This window comes from Chenopodium album, chromosome 13, assembly GCF_948465745.1.
Source record: "Chenopodium album chromosome 13, dcCheAlbu1.1, whole genome shotgun sequence".
Lineage (NCBI taxonomy): Eukaryota > Viridiplantae > Streptophyta > Magnoliopsida > Caryophyllales > Amaranthaceae > Chenopodium > Chenopodium album.
In genome coordinates, this window is record NC_137846.1 from 519,899 (window position 1) to 542,630 (window position 22,732).

Below are 22,732 nucleotides of genomic sequence, written 5' to 3' on the forward strand. Positions count from 1 at the left end.
TTATTACTCCATAAAATATATAAAACGAGTGTTTGGAGTAGGATCACAACAAGATTGTTTGGTCGTAGCTACCTCATGAAAATGACAACTGCAAATTAAAAGTGACCAACCCAATTACACTAATTCACCTCAATTATTGAAATGAATTGAATGATATGGTAAACATCTAGCTTTGTACGTGCTAATTAATTCCAATAGTAGTGCATCTCATCCACGAATTTTGAAATGAGCGTGGGACATAGCTTCCTCCTAAACCCACACTTAGCAAACAATTATTAGTACACTTATTTATCGCTTAATTAATTATGCACCTCCAATCCAACAACATTAGTTAACTTTATTTTATTTTTTACTATTGTTATTATATCAGAAGATATTCACTCTGTTTCATAAATATAATTTAATTTATTGAGGGAGTATCAAGTAAGCTATTGTATCACTAGAAGCAATTCCCCTCCTTTTTGTTGTATATAAAAGCATCTCCCCCACTCTAACTAAACCTCTCTTCTTCACTCTAGAACCTCTATACTTTTTCCAGAACAATTCCATCCACTTATTTTTCTTCCATTTATATACAACAACCACACACAAAAATTTTCAAAAAAATAGCTTACAAACCACAAAAAAAAGAATATCATTCAAAACCCTATATTTCAAAATAAACCATAGTAGTTCATACTTCATATATATTCATAAGAGTTTGAATAATAAAAATTATAACATATAGTTTTTATTATGGCAAGGTATCAAAACTCCTACACACAATATTTGTCACCTCCACCAGTGCAACTATGTTTTTTATTCATAGTTGTATTTTTCTTTCTAGGATTTTCATGGTACATAAACTATGAATCAGTATGGGAAGATTTAATGGATCAAGTGAAGCTAATCCTGATGGTATTCCCTGTACTTCTTCTCTTAGCAGTCCATTGGCTATCGAGCTACGAAGATCGACGTTTGTTGATCCCTTTGCCTGAACAAGACTCCATCCATAGAGCTGGTGGTTCACCTTGGGGTGTAGGAATTCTTCTTGTGTTTCTTATGTTTATGATTTCTTATCATACTTCTATTAGGGAAAGTTGGTGGCCCTTGCTTAGCAGATGATTATCTTCATAATCATCATGATTGATGAGTATATTATTAAGTACTCGTAATTAATTAGTGTATAATTGTTGTGTAGTATAAACTTTTATATTATATTCCTTTAATCAAGGCTTTTGTTATATTTAATTAATGAGCTAGCGTACCATTAAGTTTTGTCATTTGTTTGTGTATTTTGTTGAGTAGGAGGATAAAAAGTGAGGTATTGATAGGGTTAATTTTGTTATTTCTTCGTGTAAAATCCTATCTAGTAGTTGTACAAAAATAGTGAAATCATGGTTCTCAATTATTGGGAGTCTTCTTGTGTGTTATAGGTGGTGTATGAATGAATAAACTTTTTAAAGCTTTTTATATCTTAGCTTGTTACTAGTTATTTGTTCCGTTATTCCGTTCCCTTATTATGTATGAAAGCAAGGACATTGTATCATAAAACATAATAATAATCTTAATCTTATATGAATTGAAGTAAGTACGTGTATATTTTTATCAAGTTCTCACTATTGATGTATGTTTTTCATTCTATTAGATGGTGATTGCTATATATGTAGTACTTTAATGTGCATTTGTTTATGCTAAACTCTATTAATGTACATAATAGCGCCTTGTATTACTACTTTAGGTTAATTTCAATTATGCTTCCATAAACTCGTTCTCAACACAAGTTTGACAGTATATTAAAAGCTGAGATATAAAGACTAAATCTAATTCTAATCATTAATTAATGAAATGATAATAATAATAATAATCTCATAATTAGTTGTTCCTAACTAGCAGAATACTTAACTCCTAAGAATGGAATGTGGTGATCAAAAGTATTCTGATTCCTTAAAGCACTCAGGAGAAAAGCTCCATTATTTGGCTTTTTAGCAATTTCGAAGGTCTAGTTGGGACCAAATTAAAATGGGTAAGTGGGAAAATGAGGCAATATATAATTACTTTTCTTTTTTACAAGCCAAACTGGTGGTAATGCTTTACACCTAAAGTACCTAAAATGTTTAAATTTTACTTATATTTTATAAAAATGCATTGAGTATACTGTATAAATACTATATAAAAATGCATGAAGTATACTGTATATAAATGGGTAAGTATAACAATAATTTTAAGTATCACGTGCAGATAGATCTAATATGTAACAAAGGTTAAAACAAGCCAGATCAACAAAATTATTTTGTGTAAATTCATTAACTTTTAATATTTTTCCAGCGGTTATGATATATTTTGTAAAAGAATATCGTTACACGTCAAATGATATTGGAGACTTGAAGCGATGATATTACCATATCTAGGTTGTTATCAAACAATATGAGATTATTCATAAAAAAAACAAAGTATTGCAAGTAATTTTGGGTTAACCTCTTTATGTCGTGGGCTACTAGGAGTCAGGAGAGATAATCAGGGTTCTATTTTCTAGGCTTATATTACAAGAATTTCAGGGCCTGGTCTTGTAGAATTACGTGGGCCAAGGTACTTGAGCAGCAAGTTGTTAAACACTCAAACTGTGGGCTTTAAATGTGTGTTGTGAAAGTGTACAACATGTGTCATCTTGGTTTAATAAACTTTGTCATTCATTTATATATGGGTCTCCGAACTTCACAAAGGTCAATTTAATTTGGTGTAACGGATACACCTTAGATCTATTGGAATTAAGGTCAAGTAGAATTGAAATGCTCCGACTGAATGGTTAGGAGGTATAATTCTTACCATCAGACCAGCACTTGGTTGTCAATGCTATATCATCAGTGTTGGCTTATAGCATAGCACATAGTTTGAGGGGCACTACATTTTTTTTTTTTTTTTTTTTTTTGTGAAAAAAATCTAGTATATACAAAGCAAAAGCTCAACAATATATCTATTCTAGGTGTTGTTCAAGCTTTTTCTCTAATTCACTTACTTTATTTAATGTCTCCACTCCTAATTTTATAATTGTCACTTACAATTAAGCATAAGAAAAAATAATAGAAAGAAGAGTTAGGCCCGACTATTATGATTTTATTTAGGGACCTTTTTTTTTTAGTTTTTGCTTCGAGTTACAAAAATGTTCAAGGTGGCATCGTGCTTTATATAGTGATGTGGAAGAATCCGTCCATGTGGTGTTTAAAAAAAATCAAAACATGTGGTATGATATTGATATTGGGCTTGGTACATGGGTTATGTAGAAAACCTAGTAGTTGATGATCACATGATAAATGATTTTGCAGCAACCTAATTTGCGTAAAACTATCAACACAAACTATGAGTCTACGATAGAGGCCATAGGGCGTAGTTTAAATCAGGTTGATCATCTGAGGAGTAGAGAGCCCTTCATCTTACTTACCCAAAAAAAAAAAAAAAAAGGTTTGGTCCATTAGATCGAAAATGAAAATGAAAAGCTTCCAACAAAAGAATTAAAAACAAAATTGATATTCATACAACCCTAATAAGAATAGTTTGCATTCCCTCAAAATAAAAAATAAAAAAGGGTAATTTGCAATAAACGAAGATCAGGTACGTTACATGATGCATTTGACTTGAAATGATTAATGTAAATTAGTTGTAGAGGATCCAATGAAATGATTATATAATTAAACAGCTTAGATTGTGTAATTGATGAGCTGCCAACCCAGTCATAAGATCGATTGTTTCAATGTCCCTCAAACCAGTATTTTATGTCAATATAATGGTAACTATGACTTGTACCTACATTATTTTGTATTAGCACTGTCAAAACGGTTTGACAGTTCGGTTTCGGTTCGGTTTGAAATCGGTTCGGTATTCAATCGGGTCGGTTTGGAATCGGTTTAATTGTCTCACGGGTCAGTTTTGGTTCGGTTTAAATAGTTATCGGTTCGATTCGGTTTCGGTTTATTCTTAAGCGGTTTTAATTCGGTTCGGGTTGTAAACAGTCCGGTAGTAAACGGTTCGGTGCAGACGGGTTGCGGTTTGTTAACGGTGCGGTGTAAACGGTTTTTATCCCGGTTCAAACAGTTTCGGGTTAGAAATAGTTCGGTTCTTTTTTGGTTCAGTTTATAACTGGTTCGGTTCTTTTTCGGTTCAGTTTTTAACTGGTTCGGTTCTTTTTCAGTTCAGTTTATAACTGATTCGGTTCTTCGATGGTTTAACCACTTTAACGTTATTCATATCGGTTCCATTTCAAGTTTACTAAATTACGGTTCGGGTCGGTTTTCGGTTTCAAAAAATAAATTGTTTATCGAGTTGTTTGGATTCGGACAGTTAAATGGTTTTGGTTTGAAATTTGATAGTACTTGCTAACCTTTTGTGTTCACAAGTTTTATATAAAGTCGCGAATCATTTCATATTTACTATTTAGGCATCATATTCTAAACAAATTCTCATTGATTTTATAAATACATATTATGTTCTGTTTCAAGTTTAGTCATACTGATCTTACTAGTTTATTACGAAGTAGATTATAAGAGTTAGTGTATTAATGTATTATTGTGTTTACAATTAGGTTATTATATGCTTCTTATTTAATAATTTATATCCATGACTAGAGGCAGTAGTGTTGCTAATAGTTTGAGGCAGGGCCTGAGCCTGCTTGTTTTGCTCTTGTTTGTGAACACTGATTATCCTTAATGAATGATTTGCCTTGCTATTTTAAAAAAAATATTCTAAGATTTCTAATATTTAATCCATTTAATTATATTCCCGTCAAAAAAAAATCCATTTAATTATATAAAAAAGTTTGTAAACGGTTCGATTTAAAAGCAGTTTGGTTCATAAACGGTTCGGTTTATAACCAGTTCGGTTTACAAACAGTTTGGTTTTTAAATGGTTCGGTGCAAATGGGTAGCAGTGTAACACCCCAATAATTCTCTCTTTAAACCTGTGAGGACCCTGAACAATATTCAAGAGAATTACTGGCGTGCTACCGCCACGTGTTCAAACGTTAAGGCTTTATCAGAAAATAGCAGCGGAAAAACTAAATCAGTTATAAATAAGTTTCAAAACCAACGAATGAAACCAAATTAAGTCATACAACTTGGAACCATTAAGGCCCTTATTCAAAACCCAATAAAAGTAGTAAGTGATTAAATTCAATGTTCAAATAAATTCAAACCCAAAAGAAATAGTGTCGAATAAAATCGAATTAATATAAATTCAAACTTGCAAAAGAAATAAAATGCAAACAACCAACTCTCTACTCAAGATCCCACAACCCTGATGAATGCTGCATGTGTAAGAACCTGTGGTAATTCTGCTCCCCAATATTACAAGTGTAAAAATTGGATCATCACAGGGTCATTGAAAGGCGAAGGCCATGACCAAAGAAAGACACACAAAGCACGCAATCAGCAAAGCTGAGTACATACAAGCTGCAAAATAAATTAAGAAATCCATAACATGCTACTAATAATCAATCATCATGCATCATTAAATTATAGACTCAACACACGACTCAACTATTTATATTACTAAGACTCCATTAATTAATAATAGGTAAACCATTATTTTTATTCATTGGATTACGCAATAGACAAGGTTGTCCAACCCATGCTCCATTTGGAACATCAATAAAAGAAAAACCCCATGCCTCCTTTCAGAAACATCAATAAACATCCAACGACCACGGGCGCGACTCCGTGACCGTAGTTAGTATGAGATCTCACCTAACTCCTAGTTTTGAAAAATATTTGAAATAAGAGACTCGTAGATCAGACGGCCTCGAGAAAAGTACACGGCTAATACCCCATGTACCCCAACCCCTGATTGTCATTACTCCAGAAGTGCACCAATCCAGAGTTTTATTGCCCATCCATCTTGCACTTTACGTGATTTACAGGTTTAGACTTGGTGATGACTCATATGCATAACAATACAATCAATCCAATATCAATTCAATCAAAAACAACTTTTCAATTTCAATTCTTGATTTATTAGTGGCAAGCAACATTTATTATTTATTCCTTTACTACCTCGGTGTATAAACACCTTGAGTGCATAAGGCACCCCAAAACCTCAACCTCGTCTTAGAAGACTTAAATTCTTCCTTTACTCATCCTGCTTGCATAATCATGAATGAGTAATAAATTAATCATTACACCAATCATATACCTTTGCCTCTAAGCGCACCTTGCATAATCAGAGCACAAATAATACTTGCAATATAAAATAGTGCACGTCATACGAAATTCACAATGTATAATCAAACAATTTAACTTAGTCATCCCTATACATGATACTAAGTTCTCGATCCGTCGTCCTTAAACATGCACCTAAAAGAAAGGTTTCGTAACTTGTACGTACCTTGAGCAAACGAATTAGTATGCCACTTTACTAACTAGAAATCACCTTCAATAAACTCCTCTCCTAAGCCAAATAATAACATCTCAATCAATACCCAATCAATCAAATTTACAGCAATACTAACTTACTTTAAAACCTTCAAAATCCAAATCAAACAACACTTTAAAACCTTCCCTTTAGTTAAAATTAAAGGCTTATATATAGTTCTTTAAATTTTTCTTCATAAAAACCTTAAAATACACTCTTATACATGAAATTACAGCAAGTTCAAAGTCTAATAAAAATCTGAAAATTATATAAAAACCCCTAAAAATCTCCCTTTTTAATGGGTGATTAAACCCTCTTTATAAAACATCAAAAGTAGTACTTAGAAACTATTTTCAACACTTAAAACTTCAGTAAAAACATATATTTATGCTTAATTAACTTTAAACATAATTAATTTTATTAATTAAACTCAAGGATAATATTTTAAGTATAAAAAAACTTCGTTAAAATCAAAAACTGCCCGAAAATCATATTTAGAGGCTGAATTTGGCCACGAGAAGGTGGTGCTCACTACCAAAGGTAGTGAGTCTTTCTTAAAACGTTGTTTCCACATGGAAAACACTACTTTTTCATCAAAATCGGATGAGTTCAGAATCTGATCGGGATTAATATTAACGAACGAAAATCTAAAAATTAAAACACGAATCTATGTGTTCAAAATAATCTGGAATTAAGTTAAACTAATCAGTAGTTATAATCACCAAAATTTCAAAACATCATTACTATAAAAGCCCTAAATCAATTGTTCATAAAAACCCTAAAATCATGATTTTCAATAAATTGAAACCCTAGGTTTATAATTCATAAAATATGAAATTTATAACATAAATATAATCTGAAATTTATAATCTTTATACCATTAAAATATAATTTGATACTAAAAATATAATCTTTATACTAAAATCAAAACCCAAAACAATTAAATTAACATTAAGCAAAATAATGAAACAAAGGAGGATGAAAATAAGACTAACCTTTTTGTGTGGGAAATTTTTGGAGATTCATGGGATATTTATAGGAGAGAATTATTGTAGGGTAAAAAGAAAGATTGGGCCTCATAAAAATAATGGGTCGATTAAGTAAACAAATGGGTTAGGCTTGTGTGATTGGACATAAATTGTAGAATAAAGGTGCATAAAATAATTTGTTCAAATAATTTTCGACCCAGATTAATAATTTGAAACTTTTGAAATTAAATTATGAAAAATAACAAATAAATATTATGAATAAAATAAATTTTCATTTATAAAATATTTAAAAATACGGGGGATTACAAGCAGTTTGCTAACGGTTCGGTGTAAGCGGTTTTTTTGCCAGTTTAAACGGTTTCGGGTTGGAACCGGTTTCGGGTTAGATACGGTTCGGTTCTTTTTCGGTTCGGTTTTCTTTCAGTTCGGTTTATATTTGGTTCGGTTTGTTAACGGGTTCGGTTCTTATACGGTTTAACATTATTCGGGTCGATTCGGTTTTGGGTTTACTAAAATACGGTTCGGGTCGGTTTTCGGTTTTGAAAAAATCGGTTTTTAATCGGTTCGGTTCTCATTTGGGTCGGTCGGTCGGTTTCGGGCATTTAAATGGTTTCGGTTTGAAATTTGACAGCACTATTTTGTATCAAAATTATTCATGCACTATAATTTTGACATAACAGATAAAAGGATAAGACCAAATAACGCAACTCCAATAATATACCAGAATGAGTTGTATTTTTTCGCATTACATGTTATTTATGATATAAACTCTTTGTATTGAGAACTTGACAAGTAATTACTTGCATGGTCAGACCGTCTTGACATAAATGTTTTTTTTTTTTTTTGGTGTTTAGAAAACCATAAGGGCGAAGTGAGAATCGATCCCAAGATCTCTTAGAACCGAGAGAGAAGCTCTAACCACTTGAGTTATCCCTCACTCTCAGTCTTGACATAAATGTTGTTTATGCATGATATGTTAATATTCAACTGTGAAAGAGACATTAATAATATTGTAGACACGAAAAATTTATAAAAGTGCCACATCGGATATTATATGGGTCAAAAGTCAAAGTATCGATTCCTATTTATTTGACTATTAATTAAACTTAATTATTTTCGGTGAAATAAATTAAATTAGTCCATTTTAATTATTTTAATTAATTTGTTTATTTAATAGTGAAAACCTATTAAAATGGGTTAAACTATTGTAAATGAGTCATGATTACCTCAAAAGCCCAATACATATCAAACCCTAAGCTAATTAACCCTAGGGTGTCTCCCTATAAATAGAGGTTAGAGAAGAAGAAGAAGAACAACAACAAGCATTCGACGTGCCATTCTGCTCTAGAAGATCACCCGTGGAAGAGATCAAGCCTCGATGACCCTCAACACGAAGGAATTCAAATCATCAAGAACACCAGTTCAACCTCTACATCACATAGTCGTTGATCGAGATCAAGCCTCGTCGGCCCTCAATCAAGAATTCAAGTCAAAGGTCTACATCAATATAAGTCAAAGTTCTGCATCAAATCTTCGATCGAGATCAAACCTCGACGACCCTCGTTCGAGAATCAAGTCAATCTTTGAATTACGTCAAAGTCAAAGTGGAGATCAAATCAGAGGAGCTTATTAGATATTGTACCCAAATTATCAAATTAATAAAATTAACACTTTGTTACATTTATTTTAAATCTATATTTTGCAGATTTAAAATTTGTGTTTACAAATATAATTAAAAAAATTATTCAAGTAGTCAATTATGTAGAAATGAAGTCCTAAGATTTTGAACACTAAAATTTTGGTTATAAACTTGTAAATAATAGTGTACATGTCCCAAACATTGGACAAGGTGTCCGCAATTATAGGCAAAATTTAGACAATATTGTGTGTTGGTCCTTTTCATCATGCCATAAGGAGCTGCGCCTAACTTATGCATAATTATATAACATGACCAAATTCTATTTTCATCGATACTCTATTAGACACTCTATTAGTCCATTATACTCTTATTTATTATTCGGTCCAAGTAAAAGTATGATGGTGAAAGTGGTAAAAACAATAATAAAATAGATTATGATTTTTTTTTTTTTCTAAACATAGGAATATAGTGTTATTTTCGAACGAAACAAATGTGTAGATATTTTGATATATCAAATGAGCGGGCATAAGTGTCACGATCCAAGTAGAAGTATACCAAAGTAACCAAAACTGAGAAGTTAAGAAAGAATTTGAGAAAATTGCCACAAAGTGACGTGTGCATAAACTACAAAAGCCACCTACGTTGAAAGCTGACAATCAAAATCTAGCATGTTACCAAGTCTTAATCCTTTCCTACCACCCCATATCATCCGCCTTTACATATGCTCTCTCTTTAGTCTATTTTCTTTTTCTCTTTAAGATCAACAAGTTAAACAAACTTTCACGCTTTAACCTACTAAAAACAAAGTACGGAGTAATTACAAATTTACAATAATTAGATAGATTTCAGAATTTACAAAAAGAGCAGAATTTCCTATTTTCCAGCTTATGTCCAACTCATATCTAATGCTTCCCCCCCTTCAATTATGTCTTGTGTACAATTATTGAGGTTCATCAACATACTTTCAAAATTAGGTTATCGCGGATATAATATAGAGAAAATCATGGACAACATTTTAGATATCATATGTAATCTAACCTCAAAGATAGAGAAGTCTACTTCTGGATGTAAATAAAACACTTCGTAAATAATACAAGTAACAATATAGTGATATGCTGTATATAAATTAATTAAATGATCTTCCTCAAAAAAAAAAAAATTTGATCGTTTGATTGACTACGTTATTGAGTCTTTGACCAGTGATTAATACGAAATATGGGCAAAAAAATCATATAAAATTGGAATAATAATAAGAATGAAAGAATATGATACAAAATGAAGTTGGATGTACTGTCTGACTCTACTTTTGCTGTGTCACTAAACACCATAACCCATGCCCCCCCATGTTCATGTTACATGTTGAACATATACTATCAATTTTCCATACCAAACCCATGTGTGGTTTTACATTCTTTAACCACCACTATTTTCAACTAAGAAACAACTACCCACCCCTAAAAAAATGTTGTTAGCTCACATGATCTGAATGGGAAATTAGAAACCAAAAATAAGAAAGAATGATACCAATAAGTACAATTTCACCGACTCTTGCAATCTAGTGAGCCGGAAGGTTGAAAGCCGGAGTTACCTTCAGTTTTTTAGCTCTGATGAGAATTTTCTGTTCAGGTTTTTAGTGTTGATCATCGACAGTCCATTGAGTCGAATGAGTCTGCAAACCCTGAGGGTTTGGATGGAATGCTGCCCTGTGTCCTGCTGAATGACATATCGCTGACCATTGTTGAAGTGCCCTCGTTGGCTTGCCATCTTTGCAAAGCTTGGGGCAGACTCATGTGTAGGTCAATGCCATAGGAATCGTCTTCCTCTTGGCTTGAAGGTTTCCACTGCTCAACAAGTGGGCCCAACACGTTTACGGCATGTCCCATATCGGGTCTCTGGTGTGGTTCACGGGCTGTGCAGTGACCTGCCAGCTCAGCGATCCTACAAATGCTCTCAAAGGTTTCACCATCAGGGTCAAGGATGGCATCAATTGACTTTCGGATGTTGTCCTTGTTGATCAAGATTCTGCGGAACCATGTCACCAAATGAGATCTCTCATCTGGCATCGTCTCATCAAGGGCTTTTCTACCAGTGATAAGCTCCATCAATATAACTCCAAATGCATAGACATCAATTTTGGTGGTCACTCTCCCAGTAACTGTTGGAGAAATAAGAGCACAACATGTTAGCATTAATTTCAGAACATAGATGGGTCTACTAAAATGCCCAAACATCAAGTCGACAATCACTTCAATATAAGCTAATTATGTTAGAGAACCCATCAAGCCTATACTTTCAAACTCTGTTGAAAAAGATAGATGATCAGAAATTACATCATGGGGGTCCTCAAATTGAACTTTAAGAAAACTGGTATCAAAGCATGAACACAAATAGTATGCCTATACAAGAACATACTTAGACTAATAGAGTATTACACACAAGGCACTAAGGCAGTCACTGTAGAGTAATCAAGTTAAGCTGTTCCAACAATCCTACACTGCATCATATGAACTTCACCTTAATGCATTCCTAACATTTTTAACATCTCTAACTCTCTAAGCACATTTGCAATCAAACAAAGTAGCGTGCAGCCATATAGATTCAAATGTAACAGGGTATCTGCCAGCCAGAACTCAGGTCTAGAGCTCTAGACCATTATTAGATAGTGCTAAGATAACTTGGCAGCCAACTAATACAATGAACGCCACCCCCAAAACCATAACTTAAATTATTAGGCCCTTGTCATTTAAGTCAATAAGTGAGGGACACACTCGAGCACGTGTTCTTTAAAGACACGGCAAATAAAAGGTATGTGAATAGAACTGTACATCTGCTGACAAGCACTGTGTATTATTTCTTTCTTGTAAATGGATTGGATATGAGTCTAACTGGGGGGTCAAAATGAAGTTTAACCCCTTCAGTAACAAATAATATATTCTGATAGACCTTTGTTCTGGAATCGCAATAACCATATACTACTCCACAATAAGAAAGAAAGAACGAACAAAAAAAGATTCACAGTTCAAATGTTCAATGAGCCACTGTGATTAATTCACAAACTTCAAGGCACAGGTTAATGTGTGCAGCTTATCATCATATAAGTTTTATTGAACCTTTGTTGATTAGTATATGTACCAAAAATGTGCAATATCATTATAATATAATAACGAACAAGAAAATCTCAACAGATGCTTACCAGCATATTCAGGTGCAAGGTAGCCGAATGTTCCAGCCAATCGGGTCTCCACTGAATATTTTCCATCAGGAGCATTCTTTACCAAACCAAAATCTGCAACCTTGGCCCTCATGTCATCTCCTAGCAAGATGTTAGAAGGTTTCAAATCTCTGTGAATGAAACTTGTTTGCGCCAAACTGTGTAGATACTCAACTCCTCTCGCCACATCCAAAGCTATGGAAACTCTCTGCTTCCAGGTAAGAGGAGGATATCCAAGCTCTTGCCACTCAAACAGATGTTGTCCGAGATGCCCTTGTGGCATGTACTCATATACCAAAAGCCTCTCGTGCCCATTGGTGCAGAAACCTAAAAGGGCAACCAAATGCCTATGCCTAACTTTTGTAAGGACTGCAATTTCAGCTTGAAACTCACTCATCCCTTTGGTGCCCATAGCTGTAGCTTCCATCCTCTTAACGGCAATCTTAGTCCCATCATGGAGCTCCCCTTTGTAAACAACCCCAAATCCTCCACGTCCCAGTATATTATCCTCACTAAAATTGTTTGTAACCTGTCGAAGGACTTGGATTGAGATGGCAACATTTCCGCCTTCAAACACAGGGAAATCACCATGATCACCACTGCTCTGGCTCTGCAACTCACTTGGAACACCAGCATAACCATTTGTTGTCCCCACTACACTGGTCTTCACCATCTCATTAGTCCCAGATTCAGGATTCGGGACCTTCCCAAACTTCCTGTGCTTCTTCTTCATATAGCACTTGTACAACACAAACATCACAACTACAACAAAAACAAGAACCGCAATCACCACACCCACCACCATACCAGCAGAAACTGGTGAACCCTTTGACCCCCCACCCGAGCCATAAGAGGAGCTTCCCCCAGAACCCGGAGAACCAGGTGGAGCAACATCCTTCCCAATATTCTTATTCCCAGAAGTGAGCAAATTCACCCCAGGACTAAAACTCGGAACTTTCCCACTAATGTCATTATTTGTCAAATCAATCTTCTTAAGCTTGGGCAAGGAAGCTAAAGAGGCAGGGATAGTGCCAGTCAAGTTATTATTACTCAAATTCAAATCTGTCAACGACATCAAATTCGCAAATGCCGGGGAAATGGTACCCGAAAACCCTTGTTTCGCGAAATTAACAGAAACTACATGGTGGCTCGAATCACAGGTCACAAAAATCCAGCTATTACAAGCATCATTACCATTCCAAGCATCAGCTAACTTAATTGGATATCCTAAAGCCCCAGCAACATGAAGCAAAGCAGTAACCTGAGGATCACAATCCCCAGTAACATTCCTACAAAAATGATTATTACCCAACTCTACTACTTTAACAGTCTTAGGAAAATCAGGAAGAGGCCCTTGAATGTTATTGTTATTAATAGTAAAATTCTCCAATTTAGGCAAACCAACAATTGAAGGTGGAAGAATCCCAGTAAACTTATTATCCCTAAGTTGAAGATCAAATATCTGAGTACAAGCAGATAAATCAGGAATTGAACCAGTAAATGAATTAGCATGAAGCCATACCTGAGCTAACTGGGTCATACCCGAAACAACATCAATCGGACCCGTTAACAACCCATCAACCTGATTATTAACCCAGAAATTCTGAATAGCAGACCCGTTTAACGAACCGGGTAAAGACCCACTCAAATTATTATAGCTCAATCTCAAATTCTGCAATCCGGGAAACGACCCGAATACATCTGGAATCGGGCCTTCCATATTTGCATTATTAACATAGAAACTTCCCAAACTTGAAGAATCAGTGAGTTCGGAAGGAAATTGCCATGGCGCAAGGTCTTCATTAAAGGAGAGGGAGAGAATTTGGAGTGAACTCAACCCAGAAAAAGCACCAAATGGGATTGAAGTAAAATTGTTATTATCAAGAAAAACAGTTTGAAGAAGAGAGAGATTAGCTAAAGAAGGTAAAGGACCGATGAATCCATTGTTTTGAAGAGAAAGAGTGGTGAGTTGAGAGAGGGTATTAATGGAAGAAGGAAGTTTAGTTTTCAGAGATTGAGAAGCAAGTTTAATGGAGGTAACCCTGTTGCCATTATCACAGTTTACACCCTCCCATTTGCAGAAATTTGTAGCAGAGTCCCACCCGGAAGGAGGAGATGATCCGAAAGATTTCAAGAAGTCATCCATGGCGGATTTGTCATCAGCAGATGAGAGAGAAAAAAGGAGGAAGAAGAAGATGAAGAGGGTAGTTGTGGTTGTTTTCGCCATTGAAGGGGGCGCAAGAATGGAGGAGAGAGAAAGAGAGAGGAGAGAGAAAATGGGGGTAATGTTGGTATTAATGGTGGGGTTTTAGGGGGGTGTGAACTGTGAAGGAAGAAAGGAAAGTGAGTTGGAATTTGGATTTTTAGGGTGGACAGCTCTTTGAATAATAGAAGACGCGTAATTAAAAAAAAAAATTAAAAGAAATTTTGTTTAAATTATTTTGTGTTTCTAAAATTTGGGATTCCTTTAATTAGAAGTTGTTGTTGGAATTGAGTCAATTAGGGTATCTTCAATTATTCATTTGCATCTACCATTACTCCATGAGTTTTATTTATCACGACGCCGAGATTTTTTTATCGTCGAAAAGGTAAAAGGCGGGAATTATAATATCAATTTTTTATAAATTAAGATTTGTTTACCTGATATATTCTTTATGAAATGGATGTTGTAAAATAAGAACTTTGTTCATCTCTAGAAATTGTGTGTGTGAATTGAATGTCAATCGAGATATTTGCTCAAGGGTTCCAACAATACTAGAGCCTGTATGAATTCTTCACATTTAATTGCAAAAATAAAACACTTTGTGAGATAAGTTTTAAGAAAATTAAGAGATTATTGACACGTGTGTTGTAGTGTAAGAAGAAATGAACTATTATAATTGTTTCTAAAATGGTTAAAGATGTTAAAATGCATAAAATTAAAATAAAAATGTAGAAATGCACTTTTAAACCTATAGAGTAAAATAATCATTCTCTAAATTTATACTGTTGAAGATTCTCATAATCAAGAGATAGTTTAAAATCTATACATTAATGTAGTTACTGAGTTCTTTTTTGATTCGTAATACATTTAATGAGGTTATAAAGATCAAGGATTACCAATTGAATTTATGCTTGTATCTTTAAACAATAATACACACTTATATTTATGTGAATATTATCCATATTTGCCTTTTGGGGATTGCACAAATGAAAAAAAGACATAAGCACAACTTTTTTTTTAAAAAAAAAAAAAGTTGGGCATAATATTATGATAGGTTCAAAACTCATTGCAAGAAAAATAAAAAGGGTAGGCTATGAAAAACAAACAAAATGGTCCCAATTTCAACTCTCATATTCAAAATTTTGCAATTTAGACAACTTATTTGAGTTATAAATCAATTTCACAAGGTAAACTAAGAATGTCTTTTCATGCATTTGGGTATAAATAAGAAAATGGAGAAAATGTACGATATTTTGATAGAAGGATATTGTTAAATATTATAAACTAATAAATACCTTATTTTGACAAAATCAGATAGTGTCTTAATAATTTATTACCTGGATTCAAGAATTATAAGAATTACTCCAATGAAATTAGGGTCACATTTTTATTTCTAAACTTACCTTTTTGTGTTATGCAATAACTTATTCATAGGATATAAAGTGCGGATTATTATTTAAAATTAACATATCATTTTCATTTATATCCAATATCCATAATTATTATTATTATTATTATTATTATTATTATTATTATTATTATTATTATTTCAAGGAAAGAAATTATTTGGACAAATCCTAGACATATGTGGGTCAAATTAGTCCAAGAACGATGTTCATGGGCTGGGTTGGGAATACTGTGGGGCCCGGAATTTTTCACAATTTTTTTTTTTCACGGGATTTTTCATCGAAGATAATGACTAAATAATAAAACATGGCGTAATTGGTGTAATTATACTTCCTCTGTTCTTTTTTACTTAACCTGTTTCTTTTAACACGCTTGCCAATGCAAAACTTTAACGATCAATAACTTTAATTCTCTATGTATAAAAATTATTAAAGTTATATATTATGATAGTATTTATTAAAACAAATCTAAAAAGATCTTACATGAATATATTTTTCCTTACATATTATTTACAAAAGACGGTCAAAGGAGGGGTGATGAATAGTGTAAAAGTCAAAGCGGGTTAAGTAATGAAGAACGGAGGAAGTATTTGTTTTAGAATTGTTTAAAAAAAAAGGGTGTTCGAAAGAGACAGTTGTTTATTTTTGCTTATTGCTCCAAATCCAGCGATTGATGACATTAATTGAATGATTAGATTGAACGCTAAAGAATTATCCCCATCCAACTCAATTATTCTTTCCTTTTTTTCTGGATAACAGGAATACAACTTTTTCTAATTGTTCCATTAACTGCTCCTATCATTTGTCCACTTGAAAATCATATCCGATATAGCTCATTCGCAAACACGTATTATAACATTTTTGTAAATAGTAATGTCGACTTTTAATTTATTTATCTTATTTTTAGGTACTTCCCTTGTCATTAAGGCCCTGTTCAGTTCACCCTAAAAAAAATAATATTAAGTAAAAATAATTTCAATTCAGCAAAAATAAGTTTAGTTCAGTAAAATTAATTTCAGTTCAATAAAAATAATTTCAGTTCAATTCAGTAAAATTCAGTTTTCTTAAAAAAAAAAGTATAATAGAAAACCAGTAAAAATAATTCCAATTCAGCAAAAATAATTTCAGTTCAGCAAATATAATTTTGTTTCAGTAAAAATAATTTCAGTTCAGCAAAAATAAGGTGAAGTGAACGGGGCCTAAGTACATACAAAGTATATAAGATACTTTAATGACGTAATGATATTATAAAAAAATTTATTTGTATATACAATTATTTTATAAATGGTACAAATTACGATATGCCAACGTGAGATATAATAGTACCGATGAGGCAAATAATACATACTCTATGGTAACTTATAATGTTGTATTGTTGCACAAAAAAGATGCCATGCATTTAAAATATAACTCAAAAAACTCTCATGAAATGACCTAGCCTAATATATTTTCGAGTATCGTTTCAAAATGCCTTATATATGAACTTGTTTATCTTTTATACACTATCAATCAACTATACATCTAATATAAATAACGAAACTATCATGCTTTCTCGTGTAAAACACAAGATGTAATGCAAAATTCTGCTAGCATGATAAACCGTTTTCCACCCTTTTATGTCAAGTATGGTCCTCGTGTCCCCTTGTTAATTTTGTAACAATGAAAGAAGAAAAACACATGCCCATATCATATGAATTAATCTACCTTTATACACAAAATTATTGTAACTGGACTATAAATCATTTGATAACAACTTTATAGGACCCGTGCACCCATCAACCAATTATCACATCACATAACATTTGATATTTGATAATGATACCTCTTTCGCTCAAATTAAATAATAAAAATAAGTTCAATTTGTAACGTATTTAGTTTTTGGGTTATTCATATCACCGTGTCACGACCTAAAAAAGAATACATATTACGAAGGATAATTTTACGAGAAAACCTTTAATGTCAAGTTTTCTAATGTAACCTTTGAGACAATAATGTTTTTAAAATTACAAGAATTTTTTTTATCGTTTTATTACTCTTTAATCCCTTCATCCTGCGTAATCTCCCATTATGTATAAATTTCTTAGATTTTTGTTATTTATAAATCGAAGAAGAATGTAAAACTTTGAAAGCCATTAGTATGTAATAAAGATAATTAAATTGTACCTTACTCGAGCTAAAAACTAATTTTTTTTTCTTAGGTCTTACATTGAAGTTAGAGTACACGAAGTATTTGTAGTAGGCACTCCACAGTCCATATTTTGAAGAAAAAAGGATATAAAATGGGCCACGGCCCAACTTTTAGAAGTTAGTACAAGTACAGTAGCAGAACAATTAGTCAGTTACTAATGTTGAAGGTCCAAATGGCAGCTAATTTTTCTTTTTCTTTCATAGAATTATTATGTGAAAATGTATCACAATTCATAGCATACATGGAAGTATGAAACTAAAGAAGGCTTGACAAGTTGATATGATACATAATTTTTTTAGGACATTACATGATCTATACAAGATTAACAAGAACAATTCACATAAATATGATTGAAGTATATAACCAACCTTCCGTCGAAAAAGAAAATGTATGATCAACCCTAAAATCGAATATCCATAATACATTGCTCCATTGCTGGCTATGTACTATGTAGCTAAGGTTAGATACCTGATGGTTAATATGCATCCTCAAATACTAATAGTCTAATAGTATTACGTAGCACAAAATAGACATTATGGCTTAATATTCATCACATCTAATTTAAAAAGGGTAATACCCTTCCGTAATATAGAAGAACATGGTAAATAATACTATTAGATGACAACATTGGATACACGAGATTTGGCCCTTAAATAGTCGGAGGTTGTAATAAAGACTACTTTTGAACAAAAATTTGGACTGTTTTTCAACTATATTATTGCACAATCCAATCAATTTTGGGTGTGTATTGAAGAACCATCAACAATTCAAAATGTCAAAGTACAAGCTACTAGCCCAAGATCACTAATGATTCATCTCAACCAATTAATGTTTATACTTCTCTCCTTTTCTTCATTTTAGAAAAATTACAAATAATTTCAGTCCCAGGGACCAATTGCTAAAATCTGAAGGAAACCAGAGTATCTGAAAGTCCGTGATGTGATTTTGGCTATTTGCCAAAGGTTTAACCATATAAAATTCTAAATTTTCCGTGTTAGTGAGTCAACATATCGTTGAGCACAATTCTGAAGGCAGGCTGCTTCACTGTTACTGAACTTGCTTCCGGGTGTGCTGGTGATGCATTTATCCCAGCAGGCACTTGTCATTTTTGATACCATCTCATTGACCATGGCTCTCTGCTTCTCTTGCTGCAAATAATACAAAACCAACGGGAAAAAAATCAGCACTGCAAAATCATACAGCAAAGTAATTTATTAAAGTGTATTCCAGAGTATGCATTTGCTTTTCAGTAATACCAAGGGCTTGCAAATACTGAACTTTCTACCGACATTAATGGCTTAATGCACAGATAAAGGTTGAACAAAAAGCAAACAAAAGCACGTACATAAGCCCATGCTGGGAAATGTAAATATTCGAAAACTTGCAAACAAAAAGGACTGAGCGAGTAACATTTACTAATCTAGTATTATTAAAACCAGTACATAATACAAAGCACATAATATCAAGGCCCTGAAGTTCACTGATGCATGCTTACACAATTGGCCTTTGTACCAAAACACAGCACTTCAACTTTATAATACTGAAACTAAATTCCTTCAAAGCGAAATTCGAAGAGCATGACAGTAATGTCTCACCAACAAATTCACCAAATATATATGGAGCAGAACAATGTTGAAATGTTGAGTTCTAAAATCATCAGCTAACCTCATTTTCCTTCAGCATAAGACTCCTGCACTGAATATTTCCGTTCTTTATATACTAAGTACTGACCTTGTCGCGAACCATCCCTATGATATAAAGCTTTGTAAGGAAGGCTGATATGAGATCAGAACAAAAATAATGACCAAAACAACTGCAACACCCCATGGTGAACCACCAGCTCGATGAATGTCACCCGGGTTGGACCCTGGCAAGAGGAAGCTTAGGCAGCTCGAGGATGGCATTGTCGAAAGCCAGTGGACTGTAATAATTATCAGAAGAGGAGAGATCATCAGCAAACGCTGCAACAGCTCTGCTGCTGTAACCATCACTGCATCATAGATTATGTAACCAAATAAACCACATAACAAAAGCATAAATGTCATTAGTACCCAATTCTCTGATGCTCCCATGTTTGATCTTAGGGAAAAAGCCATTGTTTCTTATCCTTCTTTTTTTCTTTTTTTTGGTGGAGTAGAAAATGTAGCTTAGGATAAAAAGTATAGTACCTCTTCAATTTGTGATGGGATACATCTCAGCTTTTTAAGCAAAAATAGTGACTTGTATGGCTGTTTTTTTGTACAAATGATTCCATTTTCTGGATTGTTCTCTGACTAGTACTGTAAAAAAACAAATATAGTGGAGATTTATTTAGCAACTTAGTACAAATTTATGCATGCATTCCTAATAAAAACAAAGAAAACGCCATGTGACATGCAGTATTATAGACCCAAAAAAAGAACTACAGAATGCAATAAGGAAATTTAAGGGTGACAATGTGACACTCCGTCAAAAGCGGAATAAAAAGCATGGTTCATATGTAAAAAAGATGAGGTGAAATATCACACTTATTTGTACCCGAATAACCCAATACTTTTTTTGCAGAATAACAGGCAGCTGTTAATATTTGTATATGAATTTTCAACTAAGACACAATAAAATGTTCACAAGTGGTTGTTCTTTTACTAAAATAAACTTATTGTCCCTTCTCTGAGCTAGTCCGAAAGAACAAGTTTTAACTCTTTACCAACTAAATGAACTAGCTTAAAACGCTTCATCATATCATCCAATTCGCTGACTTCAGTTTCATTTTTAATTGGCCCATCACTGAACTTATATGAGCTTATTTAATCGCACTTGAATTTATCAGTTCTTTGATGATTAATGAGCTAATGTTCAACAAGTAGCTGATGTAGGGGAGAGATTAGCAAGCAATGAGAACAGAACTAACATCATGATCATGATTAGTTCAAGCAGTGGCTCTCTTGCACCTTTATTCTAGATTAAGAATCTCATTTTTTTCAGGTACTAATATACTTCACAGTATATTTTGGGTGATTTAGTATTGATAAAAAACACTAGATATCAAAGCTTTACCCAAGCATATCCACCTAGGAATCAGAGTGATGTAACATTATTTGACATGATAAACAAACTTTAATTATCTAATCATGATACATTATTCCCCTTGTGAATGTCAAATTCAAATTACTACAAGCTGGTAGCAGAGCAGAAAACGAAAAGAGTCAAAACTTGTATCTATCATGATCAACAAATCATTGACATATTCTATCACATATCATCATATATCTAGCTCTTTAGGTACACCCACCGTTTTTTTAAAGCATCACATTCTATAGGCGTGTGTACAAAAAGCGTATTTTTTCCCGTATTGTTTTGAATACTCATATAACATCATAAATAACTTACTGCTGATCTCAAATGTGTAACTTGTGACATAGCCGCAGGTATGCAACTACCTTTTTTTTTTTTTTTTTTTTTTTTTGGCAAGTATGCAATTACTTTCAATTAAATTAAAGCTCATAATCATGAAAGATGAAACTGTATAAGGTATTAGAAACAACAAGAGATCAAGACATAATTTAACACATATTTTTCTATGAGGCATTTCATCAAACATGTACCGTGCAACTTTGCAAGCTTAACTAAACCTTTCAGATACCACCAGTCCACCATTGCCAAGGAAAGTTTCAACCTTTAAAACCAAAATTAAAAATTTAATATAACAAGAAACTTAGGAAAAGTGAAAATCGGGGATTTTTGAAATGACCAAAAAGCCACCACATAAATAAGAGGCAATCAATTTAAATTCCTAATTTGATAAAACAAAAACCCTAAATCCCAGTGTTATTCTTGCAAATCAGAGAGAAAATGGAAGTGGGTGCGAAGAGAGAGAACGAGAAGCAGAAGAAGACTGAAAAACCTCCTTATGTCGTTGCCAAAGATGATACCAAGCCTGTACTTCAAGACCCTGTAAAAATTCTCTCTCTCTTTTTCTTTCTTTCATTCTTCAATGTAATGTAGTCGGGATTTGATCTCGTGTCTTGGATACCACCCTCAAAACTTTTATAAAAAATGTTACGTGCCTAACATTTTATTCGTGTAATTGTAATTTGTAGTTATGGAGTTCGGACCCAACTCAAGCTGAACAAGCAGTGCTGCGGTTGCCACCATTTCCCTTCAGATCAAAATCTTAGCTCAATTTGAGATGTTATGGTGAAATTGCTCCATCTGTAAGAGCTTTTCCAAGAATTTTTTGCTTTTTTTTTGTAATGCTACTTTTGTTGGTTTTTGAACTGATGTACAACCGTACAAGAATATTGCAGTATTCATAATAATTGATTGAGTGGAGTTATGTGCTGATATAATTATGATTATTTTATGAAATTCTTTACGGTCTGAAATGAAAATGTTATCATCTGCTAGTCTGTTACTATTACCTGGCGTGTTTGATGTTCGTTTTGTCCAAATTAATTGAACTTATAACATCACTTCCTCCGCTCCAAAGTAATTGCAACAACGGCACAAACATTGGAGTTGACACATATAAACAACATAGAGATATTGTAGGCTTTGAAATTTAAGGATAGAACCAGTAGTATTAGACATCAACTTAATTACAGTTTAACAAATTCATTGCAATTTTACATCATATAGAGTAAATTCATCTCTTTTGCATACAAGGTGTTAATAATTTCAACTAATAAGTTCTTACTTGCATAAAAAACTTACTTAAATTTTACACTAAATCCAAAATT

At 33.1% G+C, this 22,732-nt stretch overlaps 1 protein-coding gene across 1 annotated transcript; it reads right to left on the bottom strand.

Moving 5' to 3' along the window:
* Positions 1–10,237: 10,237 nt before the first annotated feature.
* Positions 10,238–14,536, bottom strand: LOC145574103 (receptor-like kinase TMK4). The gene is made up of 2 exons (XM_081631841.1): positions 12,200–14,536; positions 10,238–11,161 (listed from the first exon to the last, which is right to left on the bottom strand). Exons 1-2 carry the CDS (start codon positions 14,442–14,444, stop codon positions 10,647–10,649), a joined length of 2,760 nt encoding a protein of 919 aa, XP_081487967.1. The 5' UTR covers positions 14,445–14,536; the 3' UTR covers positions 10,238–10,646.
* Between the last annotated feature and the right edge of the window lie 8,196 nt (positions 14,537–22,732).

Coding starts and splice junctions, on each gene's coding strand:
- LOC145574103 (XM_081631841.1), bottom strand. CDS start 14,444: ATGGCGAAAACAACCACAACTACCCTCTTCATCTTCTTCTTCCTCCTT. Junction 11,162..12,199: donor CCTTGCACCTGAATATGCTG/GTAAGCATCTGT, acceptor TTTCTCCAACAG/TTACTGGGAGAGTGACCACC.